General features: G+C 37.9%; 1 protein-coding gene across 2 annotated transcripts in view; it reads left to right on the top strand.

The window, feature by feature from the left end:
* CAMSAP2 (calmodulin regulated spectrin associated protein family member 2) overlaps positions 1-17225 on the top strand; it is a 91000-nt gene extending 73775 nt beyond the window's left edge. For both annotated transcript variants that reach the window (XM_005440103.4, XM_027806603.2), the window contains 9 exons: positions 1509-1579; positions 2075-2144; positions 2966-5174; positions 6434-6570; positions 7137-7357; positions 8400-8472; positions 10437-10552; positions 12298-12416; positions 13911-17225. In XM_005440103.4, the coding sequence (XP_005440160.1) occupies positions 1509-1579; positions 2075-2144; positions 2966-5174; positions 6434-6570; positions 7137-7357; positions 8400-8472; positions 10437-10552; positions 12298-12416; positions 13911-14216 (3322 nt within the window). In that variant the 3' untranslated portion in view covers positions 14217-17225. The remainder of the gene's footprint in view (positions 1-1508; positions 1580-2074; positions 2145-2965; positions 5175-6433; positions 6571-7136; positions 7358-8399; positions 8473-10436; positions 10553-12297; positions 12417-13910) is intronic.
* The last annotated feature ends 4747 nt before the right edge of the window (positions 17226-21972 follow it).

Genomic DNA, 21972 nt, shown 5'->3' with positions numbered 1-21972 from the left:
CAGACCTGGCTGCAGGTGGCTGTGATCCTGACCACCTTCTCTGTCCCAGCTGCGTGTTCCTGCCCCCTTGAGTGTCTGATGTCTTCCTTTCAGTGACAAAAACAGAAAAAACTAACCCAGTCGGAAAAAGTGCCTGTTTTTCTGTTGGCTTATCTTCTTGAAATGACTCAGAAGATTGGATGGAAAGCCAGATCCAGTGCAGTGAAGGGAGTGGGACTTGTGGCAAGGAGCATGTCTGAGGTTGCCATGGAACCACAGTCATGGTGGCAAAATCAGTCTTTTCTTGAGGGAAAATGAGATTTTCTGTGTGGTAGAAAAATTTCACAGGCTGCTGGATCAAATTTTGAAAGCATGCTTTTCTTTTAAGATAACTTACAGACATTGTACCTATGATTTTTAAATATTCACGGAAATCTTAAGTGCCATTTAAAACAGATGTCATGTAGCTAGTGTGTAGTGCTACTAACACAAAATCATGAATTTCTGAGAACCTATTTTGAATTATTTAATATATACTTATGAAAGATGCTGTTGTAGATTGTAAAACAACAATATTTTTCTTAAACTGATGTGAATATCCTTCCCACAAATATTATTTAGAAATATTTATACAGCGTACTGTATATAAACTATAAAAGCACTGAACAAATATTTTGAAAATTACTGATTGAAGAAAGGGAATTTATGAGCGTGCTTTTGAACTCTGAACAAAATTCAGCACATGAAAGGATTTAATCCAGTGTCATTTGGAAGTCTGGCTTCTTTAGAAGTGTTTTACATACAAATGCATGTGTCTTTGTTCTGATTCTGAAGAAGCACCTTGATCAAAAGATCAAAACACTGAATTTCATTAATCCTATTCTGGATTAACACAGCTAGTCTATTACAGAACTTCACTATCAACCAATAGAAAGTATCTGCTCTAAGTAGAAACAGAGGCAATCTTCTTAATTGCTGTTGTATTAGTAAGTATATTTTTTGTTTATAAAGTCTCATCTATCACAAAATCTCCTTTATCACTTCTAGTGCATATTGCTGTCCAGACACAAAGTAGACGTTTCAGACTAAGCAACTGAAGAGATATGCATGAAAAATACGTGATATGAGCTGCAGTCTCTCAGTTTTGAGGCCACTAGGAACTGTCTCATTTTGTTTGGGTTTTTTGCTAAAATCAAACCTAAAAATGAGAACCTTTCAATAACGCCGCTTAAATGAAATAGATCAGGAGACAAGTATGTTAACAAAACTAACACTGCTCTGTGGCTGTTTCTGTAAGAGGACTACCTTTTTGAGTTTTTGGTCTATCTGCATTAGGTGCACTTAAAGGTAGTAACTGTGTTCTCTTTTCAGTTAATAAATTAATATTTCAAGAGAATTACACCTCGCTTTCTTCCCTGTTACAAAAAATAAATCTGTTTTTGTGTTGGCCCAGCACGTGAAGTCTGGTTGCCCTTTAGATATGTGGCTTTTGATGTATTACTTCTGAGTTAATGTCTCTTGCTTTACAGATTGGAAAGTCCAACTTGCACACCATCTCACCAACTGCATACGCCCCAGCAGCCTTATTCATCTGTTCCAGGTAATAATTTACAAATGGGTGGAAGACGCAGTGAGACAAGGTGGTGTTTTCTGAGTAAATTGCTATCTTGCTTATGTTTATTCTAACATTACTTACGGAGAAATTACTGGGAGAGCTTTACGTGAAAAAGTAATGAATGAGTTCTGTAATTTATGAAATGTATAAATGGGAAGGTTTGGTTTGTACCTCTTACATTGTGTGTATATTTTTTTAATTTTACTTCTGTTTTGATTATGTGGAATATGGCTTACAACAAGTATTTGTAGTGTATTGTAGTATATTTTACTCTAGTAAATTCTTTGATGAGGGGTATAATATGTATATTCAGGATGAAATTGATTTAATTGCTCTACTTGTATTCTCAGTATAAAACCACTTTTTTTGCCATGGCAGTGTTCTAAGTAGTGAAGCAAACTAATTTGTTAAAGCAACAGAAGGTGATGTTAAAATAATTTTTCAAGCGGTTACCTTGGGTTCTATTTTAATTGCATTTAGGAGTCATCAGAAGGTCCACTTCGCTGTCTTATGTAGATGGGTATGTAGGGACATGGCCCAAAGAGAAAAGGTAAGCAGTCTTAGCTTACAGGTTAATTATAAAATGTTTGTTTATTGTTCATACATAGTAGTAAATGCTCCATTGTAGTTTGGATGTTCACAGTCCTGTAATAAGAGTTCTTGTAAGCAACTTGAAAAGGTACAAAAAGAAGAAGAAAACTGTATCATGGAGTAAGAACTTGGTAATAGGAAACAAACTTCTATAAATAAGTCATTCATTTTTTACATTGAAATGAGGTATATTTGAGATATTTGAATTGTTGGAATTAAATATGTTCACATTGACTCATCACAATCAACTAAAAGTGGTAAGAGTAACATGGCTAATGAGCTCAGTAGCATTTTAACTTATATTATTTTGTGGAGAGTAGGAATGATCAGGGTGAATGTTTTGTTTTTCAGTTAGACCAGTCATAAACTTTTAAACTTCAGAGTGTAAACCAAAATTAAAATGGTAAAGAGTTATAGTGATGGGTTATTTGGTAAGCTTAAATTGTGTCTCTTTTCACACCTTCCTACTGATCTACTATGGCAACCCTTATATTCCTTAAATGCCCAGAATTTATTCCAAAGTAATAAAAAGCATTGGTTATCTCTGGGTAAAATGTTGTTATATACTATTTTATTGTGCATTTTTCATGATATTTTTATCTGTTCATTAAATATATAAAAAAAGTATGTTTTATTATATTTAAAGCAAAGCAAAATACAGTACACCTAACACTGCCTTTAATATTACAATCTTAAAATAATTTTAAAACAAAATGTGATTCTGTGATTATTATTAATCGTGAGTTGCTCAGTTATTTCTTTTATTCTGATCTCTATTAGGTCATCATTACATGGAGTTTCATTTGACATTTCTTTTGACAAAGAGAAAAGCATTCCAGTATCTACTCCAAACAGAGGACTTACTAGGTCTGTGAGCAATGAAGGCCTTACACTAAACATCAACCGCATGCCGAAACATATTAGAAAAAATCTGTCCTTCAAACCAGTAAATGGAGAAGAGGAAAATCAAGATATTGAAGAGGAAAAGGACATGGTACCTCATAAAGACATAAAGGCCAATCAATCTCTTAACACAAATCAAAAAAATGCCAATGAGAGCAGCCACTACAGGTTTCCAAACGGAGCTCTGCAAAACAGGTCAGTTCTGGATGATTTTGGCAATCAGATTGAGCCACCAAGCATTGAAGAGGCTTTGCAGATAATTCATGACACTGAAAAATCTCCCAGAGTTATTCAACCAGACCAGATTACAAATGGGTTCTTTCTTCACAATCAGGAAATGAGCATCTTGAATTCAAACATTAAGCCAAATCAGTCTACCCCTGATATAATTACAGACACAAAAGGTACTCTAAGTCCTGTGACTGACAATACAGAAGTAGATACTGGAATACATGTCCCTTCAGAAGATATTCCAGAAACAATGGATGAGGATTCTTCTTTGAGAGATTATACTGTAAGCATGGACTCTGACATGGAAGAACCATCTAAATTTCTTCAGGATTATGACATGCGAGCTAGCAGTCACAGAGATCAATTAAGTCCCTGTCCCAGCTCAGTAAGTACTAAATCACAGGCAGGCAGCAGTGCTTCTTCAAGTTCAGGGGTTAAAATGACCAGCTTTGCAGAGCAGAAATTCAGGAAGCTGAATCACACAGACAGTAGAAGCAGTGGAAGCAGTTCTCAGAAAACCACACCAGAAGGTTCTGAGCTGAACATTCCTCATGTGGTTGCTTGGACTCATATTCCCGAGGAAGCATCTGTTCCTCAAGGGAGAGACACTACCCAGTTACTGGCTTCTGAAATGGTACACCTGAGGATGAAGCTAGAGGAAAAGAGGCGAGCTATTGAAGCACAGAAGAAGAAAGTTGAAGCTGCATTCACAAAGCAGCGGCAGAAAATGGGAAGAACAGCATTTCTTAACGTTGTGAAAAAGAAAGGTGATGGAGTATCACCTCTCCGAGAAGAAGCAGCAGGAGCTGAAGACGAGAAGGTATTCACTGACAGAAATCGGTTGAAAGAAAAAGAAACTCAAAAATCAGATGAACAAACTAGTAAGACTTCAGAAGTAATAAAAGAAAACCCTGAAAATTCTCATAGCAAATGGTTAAAAACTGCTACTCCTATGGATGGTGAAAAGCAATGGAATTTAGCAAGCCCCTCAGAAGAAAATTTTAATGAAGGAGATATCTTAGAATACACGAAATCTATCGAAAAGCTAAACTCTTCCCTACATTTTTTACAACAAGAAATGCAGCGTCTATCCCTTCAACAGGAGATGTTGATGCAGATGAGAGAGCAACAGACTTGGGTTATTTCTCCTCCTCAGCCTTCTCCTCAGAAGCAGATTCGGGACTTGAAGTCTTCAACAAGGCAAACAGGAACTTCGTCTCCCATTGCACCTTTCTCACAGGAATCTCCTCGCTCTACACATCAATTTCCACAGTCTTCCAACAGGAAGAATGCCTCTTTTCACGTTAAAATGCAAAGGACTCCTAGGCCAAACGAGCTGAAAATAACACCTTTAAATCGTACCTTGACTGCCCCGCGGTCTGTGGATAGCCTTCCTCGTTTGAGGAGATTTTCTCCAAGTCAGGTTCCCATTCAGACTAGATCATTTGTTTGCTTTGGAGATGATGGTGAACATACAGGTGAGCCTCAGTTACGGGGAAATCTTTTGAAGGATGTCAAGCCTACAGAAGAGGTGGTAAAAGAAGAAGGACCAAACCTGCCGAAACAGTGTGAACTGAAGTTAGAGGAAAAGGAGATTAAGCCTATTGAATCTAATGTTTCTGAAGTATTATCTCAGCCTATCACAGAAACTGTCTGTGTCACCCCAAGTGAAGATCAGCTAAGCCAACCGATTTTACCAGCACCAGCTCCCAAAACAGCTAACTTAATTGAAGTTTCCCTATCGGATTTGAAGCCACCAGAAAAAATGGAAGTATCTGTTGAGAAATATGAAGGTGAGAGTGATAGAGAACAATTTGAGGATGACCAGAAAGTGTGTTGTGGATTCTTTTTTAAGGTAAGAGAACTAGTGGAAGTGTATGTCTGCTATTAAGCTTCCTTTGAAAGGGAACTTCTTAATCCAGATATGGATTTCAGTGATGATTTTCCATTGAAGTCAAAGCAGGTGGTTCTGCAACTCTAAATGTACAAGCATATCTTTTGCACTTGATGATTAATTTGGCATTGCAAGAGTGGTGAGATTCTACCATGCTGCAGTTCTGAGCATACCAGAGTATCCCTTTCCATTAATAGCTGTGGAAGAGCTGATTTTTAACATAAGCTTGGGTGATCGTAATTAAATATGCTCGCATTTTGCCTCCACTTCCCCATCCCACCCCCAGATTTAACTATAAGGTTTTGAAGTACATAGCAGCCTGCATTTTTAAAACATTGACTGTCTCAGAGTTGTACTTTAGAGAGCCTTTTACCCTCTCATGGCTGGCTGAGGAAGCATAGTCTCCGGAGACTCCCTTTTGAAGTTGGTATTTGGGAGCACTCCCTGTTGTCTTATTAAAGGGTTATATTCAGACAGGCTTTTAACTGTAACGCACGTTGTAGGAGAGTGGTCTAGACACTGAAAGCCATCAAGATTTTGAATTTGGAATACCCCAGAATCTTGTATCATATGTCTGAGGTGTGCTTGCTTGTCTGGAAGTGTTCCTCAGTTCTAACAATACACCTGGCTTGATCAGCAGACATTACTTTTTCATAGTTACGGGTTTTGGTGATAATTACCTTAATCTCTGTATACATAGAGTCTTCCAAAGCTGAATACAGAAGTTTATGCAGTGTGGGTTCTGACTCTAAACTAAAATCACTTGGGGTTTTTCCCTAGGGATATATTTCCCTGTCTTTCTCTCTCCTTTTCATTATAGTTGTTGTTGTTGTTATTTTTATTTTATTTCCACTATTAAATTGTCCTTATCTCAACCCACGAGTTTTACCATTTTCTGATTCTCCTCCCCATCCCACCGGGGAGGGGCTGCGTGGTACTTAGTTGCCGGCTGTTAAACCATGACAATTTCACTTAGCAAGTTTTCTCATATCAGTGTTGAATTTCATGTTTGACTTGAGAAAGGAGGAATCCTTTTATGAAAACTTTTTAGTAACCTTAAGAAAAATATTTTAAAATAAACTTCAAACACTGCAAAAGTATATTAGGATATTGTAACCCAATGTACAGAATTAAGTGTCTAATGGCTTGCCAAAGTCAGTTGCTGAATTCAGAGATCTTAATATTTTTGGGTCCTTTCCTTCAAATACTGTTGCTGCTAGGATGATCAAAAGGCAGAAAATGATATGGCAATGAAACGAGCAGCATTATTGGAGAAGCGTTTGAGAAGGGAGAGAGAGACTCTGCTTCGAAAGCAGCAGCTGGAAGCAGAACTAGAACATAAGAAGGAAGAGACAAGGTAAAAGTACATGTTCTGATCCAAATGATCAATAACTGTGAATGTAAAAATGTCTGGTTTAGTTTGAAGTGTAACTTAGGTGTCAAAAAATTGCATCTTAATATCCAAGATATTTAATTCTAGAGTCAGATGTGCTGAGGAGCCCAGCTGAAGACACATGTCAGCTGATCCTGCAAAATCAGCAGGTGGCATCAGTCTGTTGCTCACGCTCAACATATGAGCTCTGCTAGCCTGAGTGAGGCTCCTCAGAGCACTGCCCTGCCCTGCATTTCATATTCTGTGGGAGAGTGTATCACCTGGGGCTTCTTTCTGCACAAATGCACAATGCTCATTCAGTTACAGTAGTCATGCTAATAAACATGGTTTTGATTTTACTGGTAACAGTATCCCAAAAGGCTGAAACTGTCTGAACATTGGGGAAAAAAAAAAAAAGGCAAGTTCCTTTTACTGACGTCTGACAACTCTAAAGTTTCAAAAATCTGACACTTGTGTTGGCCTTACTGGGCTAACTAAAGCTGTTACTCTGGAAAGTTTCTACTGCTGAATTTATTTGATAATTATTTTAGACGCAAAACGGAAGAAGAACGTCAGAAGAAGGAGGATGAACGAGCACGGCGAGAATTTATTAAGCAAGAATATATGAGAAGGAAACAGTTAAAGCTTATGGAAGAAATGGATACCGTCATAAAGCCACGTTCCCTCTCAATCAAACAAAAAAAGCCACGTCCAAAATCAATTCATAGAGATCATATTGAATCACCTAAGACGCCAATCAAAGGTCCACCAGGTAACAAATGTTCATGTGGGAAAAGAGTCTGTTCATGCTAAAACACCAGCTTGTTTTTGGGTACTGACAAGCACATGCATTTAGTAGTGTCTTGTGCTAAATTGAAGCTGCATGTGACCAAACTAGAAAGCAAAATTTGCCAGAAATTGAGATGAATGTCACTTACCTGCTATACGTGCATGCATATATCAAGAAACAAAAAGGTTAACTGTATGAAAACCCACTGGAGGCACCAATGTGTGTTGCAAGTTCCATACACACCCATGTATTCTTCACTAATCTCTTCTTGCACCTGTAGAGCTAAGAATGAATAAAAGTGGAGAGGTAAGAGATTGATAAATAAAATGGTTATAAGGTAAGAGTATTTAAACTCCTGCTTAGTACAGACAAAATTAAAATTAAAAAGTTACTTTTACATTTCATGGGGTTTTCTATTTTGCTCACTGACCTACTACATGTATAGTATTGACATAGCAGCACTAATCATGTGGAACAATTTAGCATTCTTTTAGATCCCACGTAACTGCAGTAATGATTAGAAGTATTGCTAATTTACAATTAGAAGACTGCCCGGTCATCCTTTTTGTTACAGCATCATATAGCTTTGTTATTCTGCTGCATTTTCTCTAACTGCCTTGGTCCATCTTCCAGAGTGAAGTATTCCCTTAACACCTTCCAGTAATCCATCCCAAGCTTTAAATTAAGTCTTGTAAGCTCTCTTTCATGAAGACTTACCTAGCTTTGATTGCTTTCTTTGATTTGTGTAGTGCCAATATTCCCCTGTCCATGCTTCACATCAGTACTTAGGCTGGGACCATCCCAGTTGGCTGCAAATGGCTGGGTATCAGCAACTGTTTAGATGAAGTGTGCCACATATGCATGCAGGTATATAACATATGGGTGTAAGAGTGTCGTATATAAAACCTCTTACTGACTTTCTGATGCTGGTGTTAGATCTAATGAACAGACTCTATACTTGCGTAGGTTTATGAGCCTTAACTTTGTTTTTATCCAGGTTCACAGCTTTATCATGTTTTTTCAGTATCTAGTCTTTCATTGGCATCGCTGAATACAGGGGACAATGAGAGTGTGCAGTCAGGCAAGAGGACGCCAAGGTAAAGCTAAAATAACAATTTCACTTAATAAAATTTGATAATCAGCTATGTAAAACTAGCATGAATTCTAAAGAGGTCATGTATGTATTGTGTACTCCAAGAACACGTAAGTTTTCCTGATTTGAGGCATTGATAGTTTTCCCTGTCAGGCATTAGGGAACAAAGCCATCATAATTTGTTTCCCAAATTTTACCAAGTAAACCAGTTGGGCAGCTATAAATGAGGTCAAAACAAAACACCATTCACACAGCCTCTTTAATCCACCTCCTTGTGTTCAAGACTCAACGTGTGGAGAAGTTCCTGTATTTTTTTCCCCTTAGCAGTCATACACGGAAGTATTAAATGTTCACTAGGACTTCAGCCTTTTCCAAACTACAGAATTTATTCTGCATTAAAAATCACCTTAAAATAAAAAGGGATTAAAATAAAAGATGATGTTTGATTTTTATATCTGAAATCTTTATTATAATTCAGAGGAAAATTATTGTTTCTGTGTAACTACCTAATTATATTTGGAGAAATACTATTTTTTGTGTAGAAAAGAAATGGGGAAGAAAGGCAAAGCAGGAATAGGGGTTTGATAAGGACTACTACATGTTATGATATCACTTGTCATGTTTCATGCCAGCTACAATTACTAATCAACTCTGACATGCCTGCAGCTGGTTTCAGTTGACTTCAATTTTCTTCATGTCTTGAGAACTGACTTTCTGGTTATTACGTAAGAAACTAATGAAATGATCCAAGTATCCTAACATCTCTTGTCATCTCTTAAAAGTGAGCAGTTTTAATTGGGATGGGGATTTCTTACAGCTATATTAGCTATTCAGAAAGACTTGGTGTATCTTATCTATACAGACTTTACAGGAGATAACCCCAACCTATGTAGCTTTAGTTGTACAGTGCTGTACTGTGCTTGTAATGAACCAGCACATCTTCCCCTGGCTTTGAGTTTCATTTAGGTGGTTGAGACTTCTAAAATATGATAAAATTTGGTACAGATTGCTGAAAGTAACAGAGTTACCAAAAGAATTTTCAGAATCTTTCCAGACCTATACTTGCACCTTTTTCCTCACATCAGAATTGTCTTCTGATGATCACGCTGAGTGAATTTCAGTGATACCTTTGAGGTTTCCTTCATGCAGGTGCTAATCACAAGAGGTGTAGGGTATATTATAAACTGAATTTTCTTCCATTGCTGATTTTACTGGAAGTTAGGGTGCAGATAGACATTATTAAATACCACTTTTTTTCCTTATTCTTTGCTAGTAGTGCCTTTCTTCTCACTTGGAAAAGCTTTCATTCCAAGCTGAAAATTTGTCTGGTTTTTTGCAGTAGCCACAATCAAAAAAGCTTTAAATATCTCTTTAATAATTTAAGAAAACATGATAGTCTTGCTTAGACCTTTAAATTCAAAACCATTCACATTTGAGTGCAGCCTGAGGAATTACAGCATCACAAGTTACTGCTTGTGAAAACAAAAATTAGGAAGGAAATTGTTTTGCTGTCTTAAATACAGCAGTTCTCGCTACCAGTTGCTATAATGATAAGTACAAATGAACTGTATTTTTACTTCACATTCATCATTCTATCAGGAACTGGTTTGTTTGCTGCATGCAATAACGTTGTTTGCTAATGTAAAAGTAATCCAATTTTCCACTTAGTAATAATACTCCACAGCCTAGAATATCTATTAGGTTTATGTCCGTCATACATAGCCCAAAAATTTATGAACATCCACCTCACCTGAACACCAACTTCTTGTATAACTCAAAATACTTTATACAGGACATGAATGCAGTTATCCGTTAATTTAATCTGTAAATACTATGCATTTAGGTTTATAGTCTACAATTCAAATAATTGTGTTCTACCTTAATACAGTTTGCCTTCCTTTCATATTAGAAGACTTCTCTGCTGAACATTGACATTTTTTTTTAATAGATTTTAAAATTAATGTTTAGGTCTGAGTCTGTGGAAGGATTCTTATCTCCAAGTCGCTGTGGTAGTCGTAATGGAGAAAAAGATTGGGAAAACGCATCTACAACTTCTTCAGTTGCCTCTGCTACAGAATACACAGGTCAGTGGTAACAATATTCAAAAAAGTACCTGGCCATTACTGGTTCTATGCATGAAAAGTGTTCAATTATCTTTACTTGGTTTCCTAAAACTTGTTTGAGGACGCTTTCATAGAAATGTTACTTTTCACCTCTTTTGAAATAGATAATGACAATACAAGGTTAAAATTTTACGTCCATATTAAAAGTACTGACTCAATAGCAGTTGTGATAACCAGAATAAATTGCACTTAGGCTCAGAATAGCAAATGGGCTCACAGATCGCTCTGCACTTAAGTAGTCTCTCTAGCAAGGCAAGAAGAGTTGAAATCTAAGCTCAATTTAGAATAGAGTTGCAAAAAACAAATTGCAACAGGAAGAAAAATCTGCTTAGTGATGCGAATTTAAATATTCTAAAAATTGGAAACAAATATTTAATTTTTTTTTTAATTATTAAAAACTTTAAAATCTGACTTCTAACTCTTTATTATATTAGGAATCAAATAATAATGGTATTTGCATCCCTTTTCTCCAAATACACAGCACATGATGTTGCAAAGATCCTGCATCATCAGGATTATAAAAGCTTTGGTTTTGCCCACTGAATATGACTTCAGTAAATCAGAGTAAAATAACATTAGGTGTTTTTCATAAACTTCTAGGGAGATCAGTTTTGATTGATGGGCCTGCATAGCTCTGTCTGTACTGGCAAATGTTTGTTCTGAAAATATTCTTGTCATCTTTTTGCTGAAATAATAACAGGCAATTATTTCCTGATTTTCAGAATGAACACTTTGCCTTTCCAGACTGTAGTTAAGTAATGAACTTCAGTTTGTGTCAGTTTGTGCCAGATGCATGTCAGATTACATTACAGGAGGGACAGTGAGACTTTGCCTGGGTAGTCTTGCTGAGTTCTCGTGAACACCTATAGTGCTGAAGATCATCTTTTAATGATCATTATGTAGAGCTTATTTTTATATGAAGGAAAATACCGTTCCTAGGAATGGAACAGAAGGCTTTTTTCACATGTTTTGTTATCTTCACTCTGTCGGACTTCATGCAGCTTTTGTTCCCAAAGCACAGACAAAATGAGATTTAATCTTAAATGTAATTGGTAATTGCTTGTGTATTATGTTCCTTTCTGAGATTCAGAATTGGTACTTACATGTTGGTTTTTTCAAATGGTCTTGATATAAGTACATATTTATTTCAGAAATCAAAACAGAGGAAATATCTCCTTCAACCAGATGAGTCAAGTCTTTTTACAGACAGAATAACCTGACAGGTGTCAGGCCAGATCTTTTATCCATGTTTTTGGGTAAAACACTTACGGAATTCCAGGGAGGACAGGCTATGATTACTCTAAGCACTGCATCAGCTTCATTGTTATACCTCTCACCCTTGAAATCAGAGGTGTAGATGAAGAAAATGAAAGCATTTGCTCCTTCCTGGACAACGGAAATATTAGTAAGAAAATGCAGGATGTTTTGTTGTTCATAGAAAAGGTCCTCTGAGAGAAAATATATTTACAAAGACTGGCAATAATGATTTAATAACGAAAGACACAGTTGTAAGTAAATTCAGTAGCTGCTGAAAGAATGACGTTTTACTTGTTTGTGAAATTTGTGATCTCTAGCCTAATTTTGTTGTATTCCTGGATTTGTGTATTTATGTATGCAAAAGATCCGTACCAGAAGTGCTTCACAGCAATTAAAGTAACTGTTGGCTTATTGATTAACTTAGCTGGTTTGTAATTCCTCCTCCATAGGACCAAAGCTCTTCAAAGAACCCAGTGCTAAATCCAATAAGTATATAATTCAGAATGCGCTGGCACATTGCTGCTTGGCTGGAAAAGTAAATGAAGGTCAAAAGAAAAAGATACTGGAGGTAAGGGTATTTTTCCTTTAAAAGCATAAATGCTCGAGTCAAACCATGGTCAGAAATTAGGAAGACACTGAAGTATAAATGCACGTATCAAAAGGAATCTTGGAGGTTGTGCCAGCTCTTAGTGAAAGGCTGGAGTAACTTCTGTGACCTGCTGCCTGTGTGACAGAAAGGTTCTCTAGTACTGCAGAAACAGTATGTGCAGCACAGGAAGCTGAATTAATTGACATGTTTATTAGTAGCTACTGCTTGTTTAATGTGGGAACTTCAATATGTAGAATATGATAATTTGCTCACAAACTTGCTTTTCCTCACATGAGAAATATCCACCTTAGACATACAGCTGCTCCAGCTGGGACCTCTAGAACTAAAGCACAGATCTCTCGTGAACAGAAAGAACTGAAATACATCCCTCCTAGGCTTTTCTCCAGTTTCCAAGCAGTAGGGCAAATTCAGGACTTTGTACTACAGAAGAGGTGCCTTCCAGCCTTTTCTCTTGTGCTGGTATAAAGCTTTCTGAAGATGCACAGATATTGTAAGGTTGAGAACTCGGGGACTAGTGTGTTTCCATGCAAAAGGAATAACACAGGCCCTGAGCGCTGAGAGTAACAGCACTGTTCCTTTTACCAACGGTGACAAATTTGACAGATTAAATAGGTCAAAGAACACAGAGGTACTTGGTATCTGGATTTAATTTCTTTTGTGAAAAAAATGTCATGACAGTATTTCTTCCCTTCTCTTTGTAATTTTTTCTGCATTCATGTCTAGATGCTGCCTCTTCTGCCTTTCCAGCTACTTTTTGGAAATAAGTGAGAAACCAGGGCAGCCTTTTTCAGTTCAAGTAACTGGGAGCATAATAACCCCCAGAAATCCCAAGAAAGAAAACTGTAAAAAGGTCATGCTTAACTGTAGGATGCAGTATATGTCACTTGGTAGAAGCTGTACATGTTCAGGGCACACATCCTGTAGAAGTTGTGTTGGATGGAATAGGAATCTGAAGATTTCAGCCAATAAAGAACCCTTGCTTAATACACTTCAACTGGCTTTATGGTTTGACCAAACTTGAATGGATTTAGGGGTGACTGAAACCCCGTTTTAGCACTGGAGGGTCTTTCCAGGCACATGTAGACCTATCTAAATTTCCTGTTGCGAAAATTGCAACTATTAGACCTGCTTGATGAAATGGATCAAAAAATTTTTATTTGGTCTACAAAAAATTTGTTAGCATGTCTGCCCTTGAGGTTGAACTAAACAAGTACACCTGAAATTGTCTACATGATAAGGTTTTGCTTGAGAAAGATAGCTGCCTTATGAAAATTCAGGTAAGTGAAGTATAGCGAATTCTAATTGAAAATAATGCTTTTTAGTCAACAGTTAGATGTAAGTCTCAGCTGTGGTGGGAACCAAATTCAAAATGATAGTCCAATGATTTTGAATGTTTTCTAACTACTACTGCAAAATTCATACTGTGAATCTTTTTCTTTCTTTCTTTTAAAGGAAATGGAAAAATCCGATGCCAATAATTTCTTAATCTTGTTCCGGGATTCAGGCTGCCAGTTCAGATCTCTGTATACATACTGCCCTGATACAGAAGAAATCAATAAATTAACGGGAATAGGTCCCAAATCTATCACAAAGAAAATGATAGAGGGACTGTATAAATACAACTCTGACAGGAAGCAATTTAGCCACATACCTGCTAAAACTTTGTCTGCCAGTGTTGATGCAATTACCATTCACAGCCATTTGTGGCAAACAAAGAGACCAGTAACTCCTAAGAAACTTTTACCCACCAAGGCATAGTAGATGGGGGAAAAAAATTGCTTCAGACAATTATGATAAACTTGCACTTCATCTTTACTGCCTATAGGAAATAGATTTCTAGTTGCCAACAAGACTCTTACAATTTAAAACTGGACACCAAGTTCTATTATCATGTCCAACTGGAATGTAAACACAGTGTTTAAGAGTGCAGAAGAGTATCGCTTAGGTGAATAATTATGAGTGATTACAGAAATGTTTTGACTTGTGTGGAGATCTGTATGTGCTAATACAATATATAGAGTATATTTGCTCTGTATTTTGATTAGATACACTGAAGCACTGAATGTTCCTCTTTAGTGACTCAAACTAAGGGTTTTTTTTTTACATCTGTTGCCTTATGTTTGTATTTGTGCTTGTCTTGAAATATTTTTTTCTTTCACTAAAGAAATACTACTTAATATTCTCAATACCATTGAACTTTGTGTACTTAAAGACTAAATAATAAGTTTTATGTCACTGAAGAACAGCTGAATGGGTCTGTTCTGTAAGGTCCTTACTGTGTGCTGTAAGAAAACCAAGATTTGTTCCCCTGAGTATTTATAATTCTTTTTCAATTAAATAATACTGATTTGCTCATAGACTTAACAGTAAAGGAGAAACCTTTGAACTGCTTGAAGCTTCCTTCAAATGAGTTATTTAACAACACAGGGTGTAGTTGGATGATGCAACTGTTCCTATTTCAGTAAGTTACTGTCTGAGATGTAATGACTGACCATGTGTGCATTCATAATACCATTGAAATGCAAAGTAAAAAGATTTGGTAGACCTCTGAAACAGTTTAAGCAAATGTGCGTTATTTTGCAGTGTTCCAGATGAAGAGCACAAGCACATGGTCAGGTACTGCTTGTCCAAGGAAGGAATAGGAACTTGTGAAACATTCAGAACTAGATCCCTGATGTTTGCGTGACAGAACACTAAAAATATTCAGAAGAATCACAGAATTCACTAAGTCACAGATGTTTCAGAAGTCGTGTATCTAATCCCATTGATTTTATATCCAGGTCACTGTCTGTTCTTCCTCGGATCTGCCAGCTCAGACTTAAATCACTTTTCTAGGGAATAGACATCTGATAAGAATTTTCAGTGTGTCTTAGTAAATTGTTTTCTTGACACAATCTAACAGATGATGTCTTGTGACACTTAGCAATTTTAAATTACATATGTCAAAAAAGCCTAAATGACATTTCAGTAAATTTCTAATATGACCATTTACGAAACCAAACTCTAGGCATATTTCAGTATTATTTATAAAGGGCTGCATTTTATTTCAAAACAGTGTTTAATTATTTCATAGATCACTATTCTGTTTCAATGTTTGTTTCTTTTACGATTTGTTTTTAACATAGCACTGTTCTGAAAAAAAACAAAAACAACAACAACTACAGACTTGAAGCCTCCCCTAAATCTGTGGCTATTTTGGTAATGTACACCAGAGGATTTGTTGGGGGGGGTGGGGGGTGGGGGGGTGGGGCGGGAATCTCATTCTCAGGAAAAGACTTGAATGATTTCTGATTCTGTTCTGTTTCAGTGTTGTGATGACTACATTAACATAAACATAAGACAGTATTGTGCTATAAGTATGTAGTCCATTCTGTTTCATGGGGAGACTAAAACTATGTTTGTATTTCTCTCATTAAACTGCTTTGAGAGAAACTATGCCTCACTATGATGTACTCATTTACTTATAAAAGATGCACAGGAATGAGATGTCATTAAGCAGTTTAGAACAGGACTTTTTTTAAATTATTATAAGGCCTTAGGCATCAATGCATCTGGGTTATAAACAGTTTCTCAAAAATGCTGTCAATTTTACTGTAATTTATGTTCTTATATTTATGTATATTTGTTAAAACTGTAAAAAAAAAAAAGAAAAAACACTTTAAAATACATGTTTAATATGTATGTGGCTTAAAACTGTTTGTGGTTAGCTGATTCCTACTGTTTGCATGTATATCACCAGGATATGTAACTCTAATATTTCAAGTGTATACATATTGTGTATATAGGATATAAATAATATTAAAAAAGGGGAAAGAGGGTTTGCACATTCTGCCTGTTAGACAGTTCGTACAAATACCATTGTATGAACATCCTGAAATAACAATATGAAACTGTGTATAATATATAGTGATTCAAGAAACCAGGAGGTTGGTATTAACTGATACACGTGGTGAATAACTTCAAAAGAAGTTTTATCGTGGGAGGCTTTCTATTTCTAAAATCTGTACTATGATTTAACTGAAGATTTGCAATACCATAAAGACACATGCAGCGATCTAATCAAAGTGAGCTTAAACTCACGACAGGAATTATTTGAGTAATTTTAAATATTTCTGAATGTATTATGAAATCTACATTTGTCAACAGGTTAAACACTTGTGCAATGTCTAAAAGTAGAATGTGAATAATGCAGTTGAAAATTTCATTGCTTGCAGGATTAAGTTTTACTTAATACAGGAAAAGTAAAGATATAGATATGCTTTTCCTTTTTAAGCCTGCAGATTTTCTAATTACAGTGGATCTTTGGTTGGAATCATGTTTAAAAAAAGAAGGGGGGGGGGGGTTGTGAAGAAAGAAAGCTTTCCATAAAGGCCAGTATTTATCACTGACCTTTTCAGAACACACTGGTGCTTTCATCAGGGGTATTATTATTGTTGCTACAACTGAATTGCCAAACTCTTGTCTTAGTTTTTTGAGCAAAATTTCATAGTCTAACAGTCATAATAGCTACTGATTTATTTTTTTTTTAATGTATGACTGTTAGTTTTTATTATTTGGCTGTTTAAAGCCAAATTCAGCTATTTAATTATGATATAATGGGCACTGTTTAAAAATGTACAGTGGATTGTGTGCTTACTTGTCCACTTCTCTGGAGCATAGCTTCCATATTTTTTTTCAAATGCTGTGCTGTAAAATATTGTCATTGCTACTTACATGGTACAGTGTAGTTTTCCCTTTCATTTAAATAAAAGCATGGCACCAAAAGTACCATTTTTTTGTTTTCTTGCTTACATCTAAATGTAAACTGAAATTATAAAAAGTTCACATGAATGTTTAAATCTTGTTTCTTCTCATATTTCCACAACATAGAAATTGTAGGAAATATGTACCATTTTTATTTCTCCTTTTGTTCCCCTTTGTTTGTCTTACTTTCACATATAGTTCAGCTTTCTGATGTTACCAGAGGGAGGCTATTGAAGAATTAGGCTCCTCGTTTCATTCTTGAGGGCAACATGGTGTTACCCTGTTCTCTTCAGAAGTGAGTTTCATACCTGCAAGTCAACTGATTAACTCGTGTACTCTGGTTAGGTTCTATTGTTCCAAAAGCACTGAAACTTACCGGTCCATGTAACGGCCTTGCTTCAGCTGGCAAGGTTTTCAGTCAGGATCAGCCAGTCTTACCTTCATTAAGACAGCTAACAGAATATGACTTTTAGTGAAATAACTTGTACATGTTAGTGGTGTGGTCTTAAATAGAAATCATGTCCAAAAAATAAGGTGTCCTCTCCAGATTTGTATATTAGCAGTTTTTTTCTGGTCCAGATTGTGCCTTTTGGGGGGTTTTGTGTTATCCTGCTGGGTTGCAGACCAAGAGCAAGCACTTGCTGAAAGAGGACATGACATCACCAGACTGTCAACAGGCAGACGGAACTGTTGGACTAACTTACGCAGATAAGGAATCTCAAAATTTCAGAGCTATTCAAAGGGCAGCTTTTTTTGAAATTGAAAACTAATGCGCTGGAAATGAATAGCCATCCCTCCTCCCCCTCAAACTGGTTATTTTTCAGTCAGCTCAATTGGTTCCCTGTATGGCATCACAAACAGGCCGATACAAGTAAGGACTTATGTTGGAACGCAAACACCCAGTTGCACCCAGAGCAGTTATTTTTTCAGTGGCGTGCACAGCTCAAAATTTTCATCTAAAAACAGCCTTTGTACAGACAGGCTTTAGAACAGACTTCATTTTCTCTATTCTTTGGCAAGTAACACCGTAGTTGAGAAACTTCAGATCACGCCCTGGTTAATTTGACAGATGTCTGATGTTGTACAGAATTTGCACTGCTGCAAGATCCAGTGCAGAGATTGGTATTGCCAACTGCAGAATAATCATCTCAGTTACACTCGGAACCTAAACTTTTGTATCAGTCACCACACAAAGGTGATGTAAAAAACAGCTTTGTTTCATAAACCCAGCTGTACTAATTAGGTGTAGATGTCAGATGTCTTTTTTTCCCAACAGCTTCATAACTAAAGACACAGCTTTAGTAATGGCTAACCCTTTAACTATTTGTATCTTTTCAAATAGCAAATCAGCATTTCTTTACTGCCTTGTTACTAAGTTAATGAGCTTAATAAGCAGTCTGAAGAATTGTGGCTGTAAAGATCTATCCTGACAGCTGTGGCCCTTTACATCTGCTTTTACATTTTCTAATTAATAAAAAACATTAAAAAGAACCGGAAAAAAAAATCCAAACAAAACCAGAAATAATCTTATTCCAGGTCTAGATGGCAGGTAAAAAGTCAGTATTTTCAACATGCTCAGCAGCTTTGTTCATTTATGAGCAATTTGCTTTTAAAAGCAAGCTATTCCATTTAGGAAAAAAGATGTGAAGTGTGCTTGTGCATGCAGATAAATGCATAGTTACTTTCAGGCTTACTTGCTTACACACAGATATAAAAGAAATACACTTTATTTAGACAATCACAGCAGAGTTACATTTGGTAGTGAGGTTCCTTCAGCTTATTTCCTTCTAGCAAGAAAGAAAAGCAGCATCCTTGTCTGTTTTATTCCCCAAATTACTGGTCTTCCTAAGAGGCAGGGAAGCAGTGTACAACATACGCATTTAAGAGCTCGGTACAATCTCTTTGGGAGATGGAGTTCTTAACGCCAGGCTTTTTATCAAATTTCTGCATTTGAGGATAATGCTGATGGAGGCTAGACAGATCAGACAGATGGAGGCCTCTGATCAGAAAAGCTAGTAACAACTAGGACTTCAAGTAAGGATGGAAAACAGAGAGAGTTAAGCATTCCACTGAAAAATGCTACTAAAAACTTTCTTCAGACTCTTCAACATAATGAACAACCGGATGTATAAAATACTTACGCGTGCGTAATTCATTACCCACTGACAAATTTGTTCAGCCAGATACTGAAAGAATTTTTTTCACTTCAGATGCGTTTCAGTTTTCGGTTAATGGTATGTGAATTTTATGGAGACGTACAAAGTAATATCTATAGGCATTTTTATGTCACTGTTCATCTGTTCATGGAGTTTTGCAGAAAGACTAAAAGCTAATACGAAGCTTTCCATCAAGACAGCTCTGTCTTATCCTTTCTACATCATCAATGATCTAAATGTCTGCAGTACAAGACCTGGCAAGGCCCCACAAGCCTCAATTATTTTAATTACCTGAAGCCGGATTATACTTTGGCTCAGTATTTTTCTTGTTTAAGCTACCTGAAACTGGAGCTATGATGCTGACCTAAAAAATCCCCCTACAGATTGTGCAAGAATTTTGCTGAGCTGGCAACCAGACATTCTGGAAATCCTTTCTTGAAATGAGTAAAAACTGTTTCCAGAAGTAAAATTTTAAACAGAGGAGAGGTTTTTTGCAACTTTTTACAAGATCATGCACACATAATGTCAAATGTAAAGTTGAATGGCTCTATTATGACTGAAAATCAGGACTGGCCCATTTTTATAATAGCAACACAAAGATGCTCTGCGCAAGCTGCTGGACTCCAGTGGCAGAGCTTGTGCAAAGTTAGCACTGGGGAATAATTCTAAGAATGTGTGTAGCCCTGCTGATGTTGGCTGTGGCCAGCTGCAACACCTGTAAAATAGTCACACAGTTACTATTTTTTCTGAAGCGTTCCAAGAATAGACTGTAGTGCCCTGTCTTGTCACTAGGCAATGCTTAACTCCTCCTCTACTAACCCTGATTTTCAAGCTTTCTGAAACCCACACCCAACAGCTTGGCTATTTGTGGGAGTTACCTTCTTTGCAATAATGACTAGGGAGTTCAAAGCAAGATGAGGCCATCCCAAAAACATCTTTCTATGCCCGAGCAAAAAGGTAAGGAACAACCAGAGAACAGGGTCTCCCACTTGCCCTTTTCCAATAGGATGCTACTGTGTATCCTCACAAACATTGAAGAGCACTGCGGCTGCCCTCCAAAGCAGGTGCATCAAGTAATGCTATGTATTCTTTCATACCTCTTCCTGAGGATGGATACTCAGTTCTTGAAATCTTTTTCCCAACTACAGGAATTTTCTACTTCCTTGTGAAAGGCCCGGCATTCTGAGCAGGAAACAGAGTATTTAAATTCAGAATTTACTCCTCCTTTCGGGTCTATAACTGGGGAGAAGCTTTACCCTTCTTTCATCCCAAAACTCTCACCCTCCAGAGAGACAGTCACAGGTTTGATCTTAGGACTTCCACTGAAAACAAAGCTATTGCACAAAAGAGGTAAACCACAGTAACACCACTGTGAAACAAAGATTACATTTAAAAGCATGTGTGTTTACCTAGTGTTTTGTAGATTAAAGAGTTTAAAATGGACTTTTCTTATCTAAGTGTATTTGTTTAGGCAATTAAAGTCATCTTGTTTTTCCAGGTTCCCTCTGATTTCTATCACGATTGTATTGTATGTATTGGGAAACGGTTACATTTCTATAATTACATTTTCTATTAATCAGTGCCTCCAAAGGCAACTGAGCATCAAGCGATAGCTTTAGAAATAAATGGAAGGATTTGGTGTTTTACTAGCAAATCAAGCTTCCTGGGATGCAGTGCCAGGACCTGAGTGTTGCAGAAGGAACCATCAAGTTCCACACTCCTTGCTCATCCCTGGCAGAGCCCTCCCGTGCAGCCCAGTGGCACTCCTTGCTGGGCAGCTTGTTGGGACATTTCTCTGTATTTCTTTGCGGAAAGGAGAGCAGGAGGTGGCAACAGCGTGATTCCGCTCTGCCCTTCAGCTGACCCGCAGCAGAACAGTCTGCGAGCAGACTCGGACTGACTGTGGTTCTTCACATTGCTAACCATAGCGCGGATAAATCCCTGGCAGCCTTCCCTGAATCTCCGATACGTGTCATACCTGCGTAATAAAAAAAAAAAAATTAAAAAATTAAAATCGGATCTCTGGTACACCCTTTGTCAGAAAACTGTCACCGTCTCCATGCTGACAAGGCCTGCCCGTGCGCTGCGCAGCGCCCGCGGGGGTTTGCCAGTGCTGCAGCAGCGCTGTAACGGGGCTGCTGCACCTCGAGGCGGGCCCTGCGAGCAGCCACACCGCGGGGGCGCCGCGGGGTGACAAACACCGGCACAAGTCACGTTATACCGAAACGCATCGTCCCGCCGCGGACGCGCAGCGCAGGCCTGAGCCCTGCGAAGCACGCGCCGGGTTCCGCCCGTCCCGGCGGCGGCGGCGGCACCGGCCACGGGGAGCCCCGGGCCGGCGACAGCGGGCAGCGCACCCCGGGCGGGGCGGGGAAGGGCCGGGGCCGCACAGCCCCGCCTGGTTGGACACCAAGTCGCCTACGAGTAGTCCTCGCGGCACCGACCCTCCCCGTCAGAGCCGTTCCTCGACCGCCGGGGAGGCGCCCGCCGCTCCCCCGGTACAGGCCCGGAGCCTTCGCGGAGTCTCGGCTTGCCGGGGCTGGCGGCTGCAACCCCGGCAGCCCCAGCCCGGCGCTAACAAAGCAGACCCCGCCCCAGCGCGGCGGCGGTCGCCA

This window comes from Falco cherrug, chromosome 12 (assembly GCF_023634085.1).
Source record: "Falco cherrug isolate bFalChe1 chromosome 12, bFalChe1.pri, whole genome shotgun sequence".
Lineage (NCBI taxonomy): Eukaryota > Metazoa > Chordata > Aves > Falconiformes > Falconidae > Falco > Falco cherrug.
The sequence above is the reverse complement of the archived record's forward strand: the minus strand, read 5'-3'. Positions and strand labels throughout refer to the sequence as shown.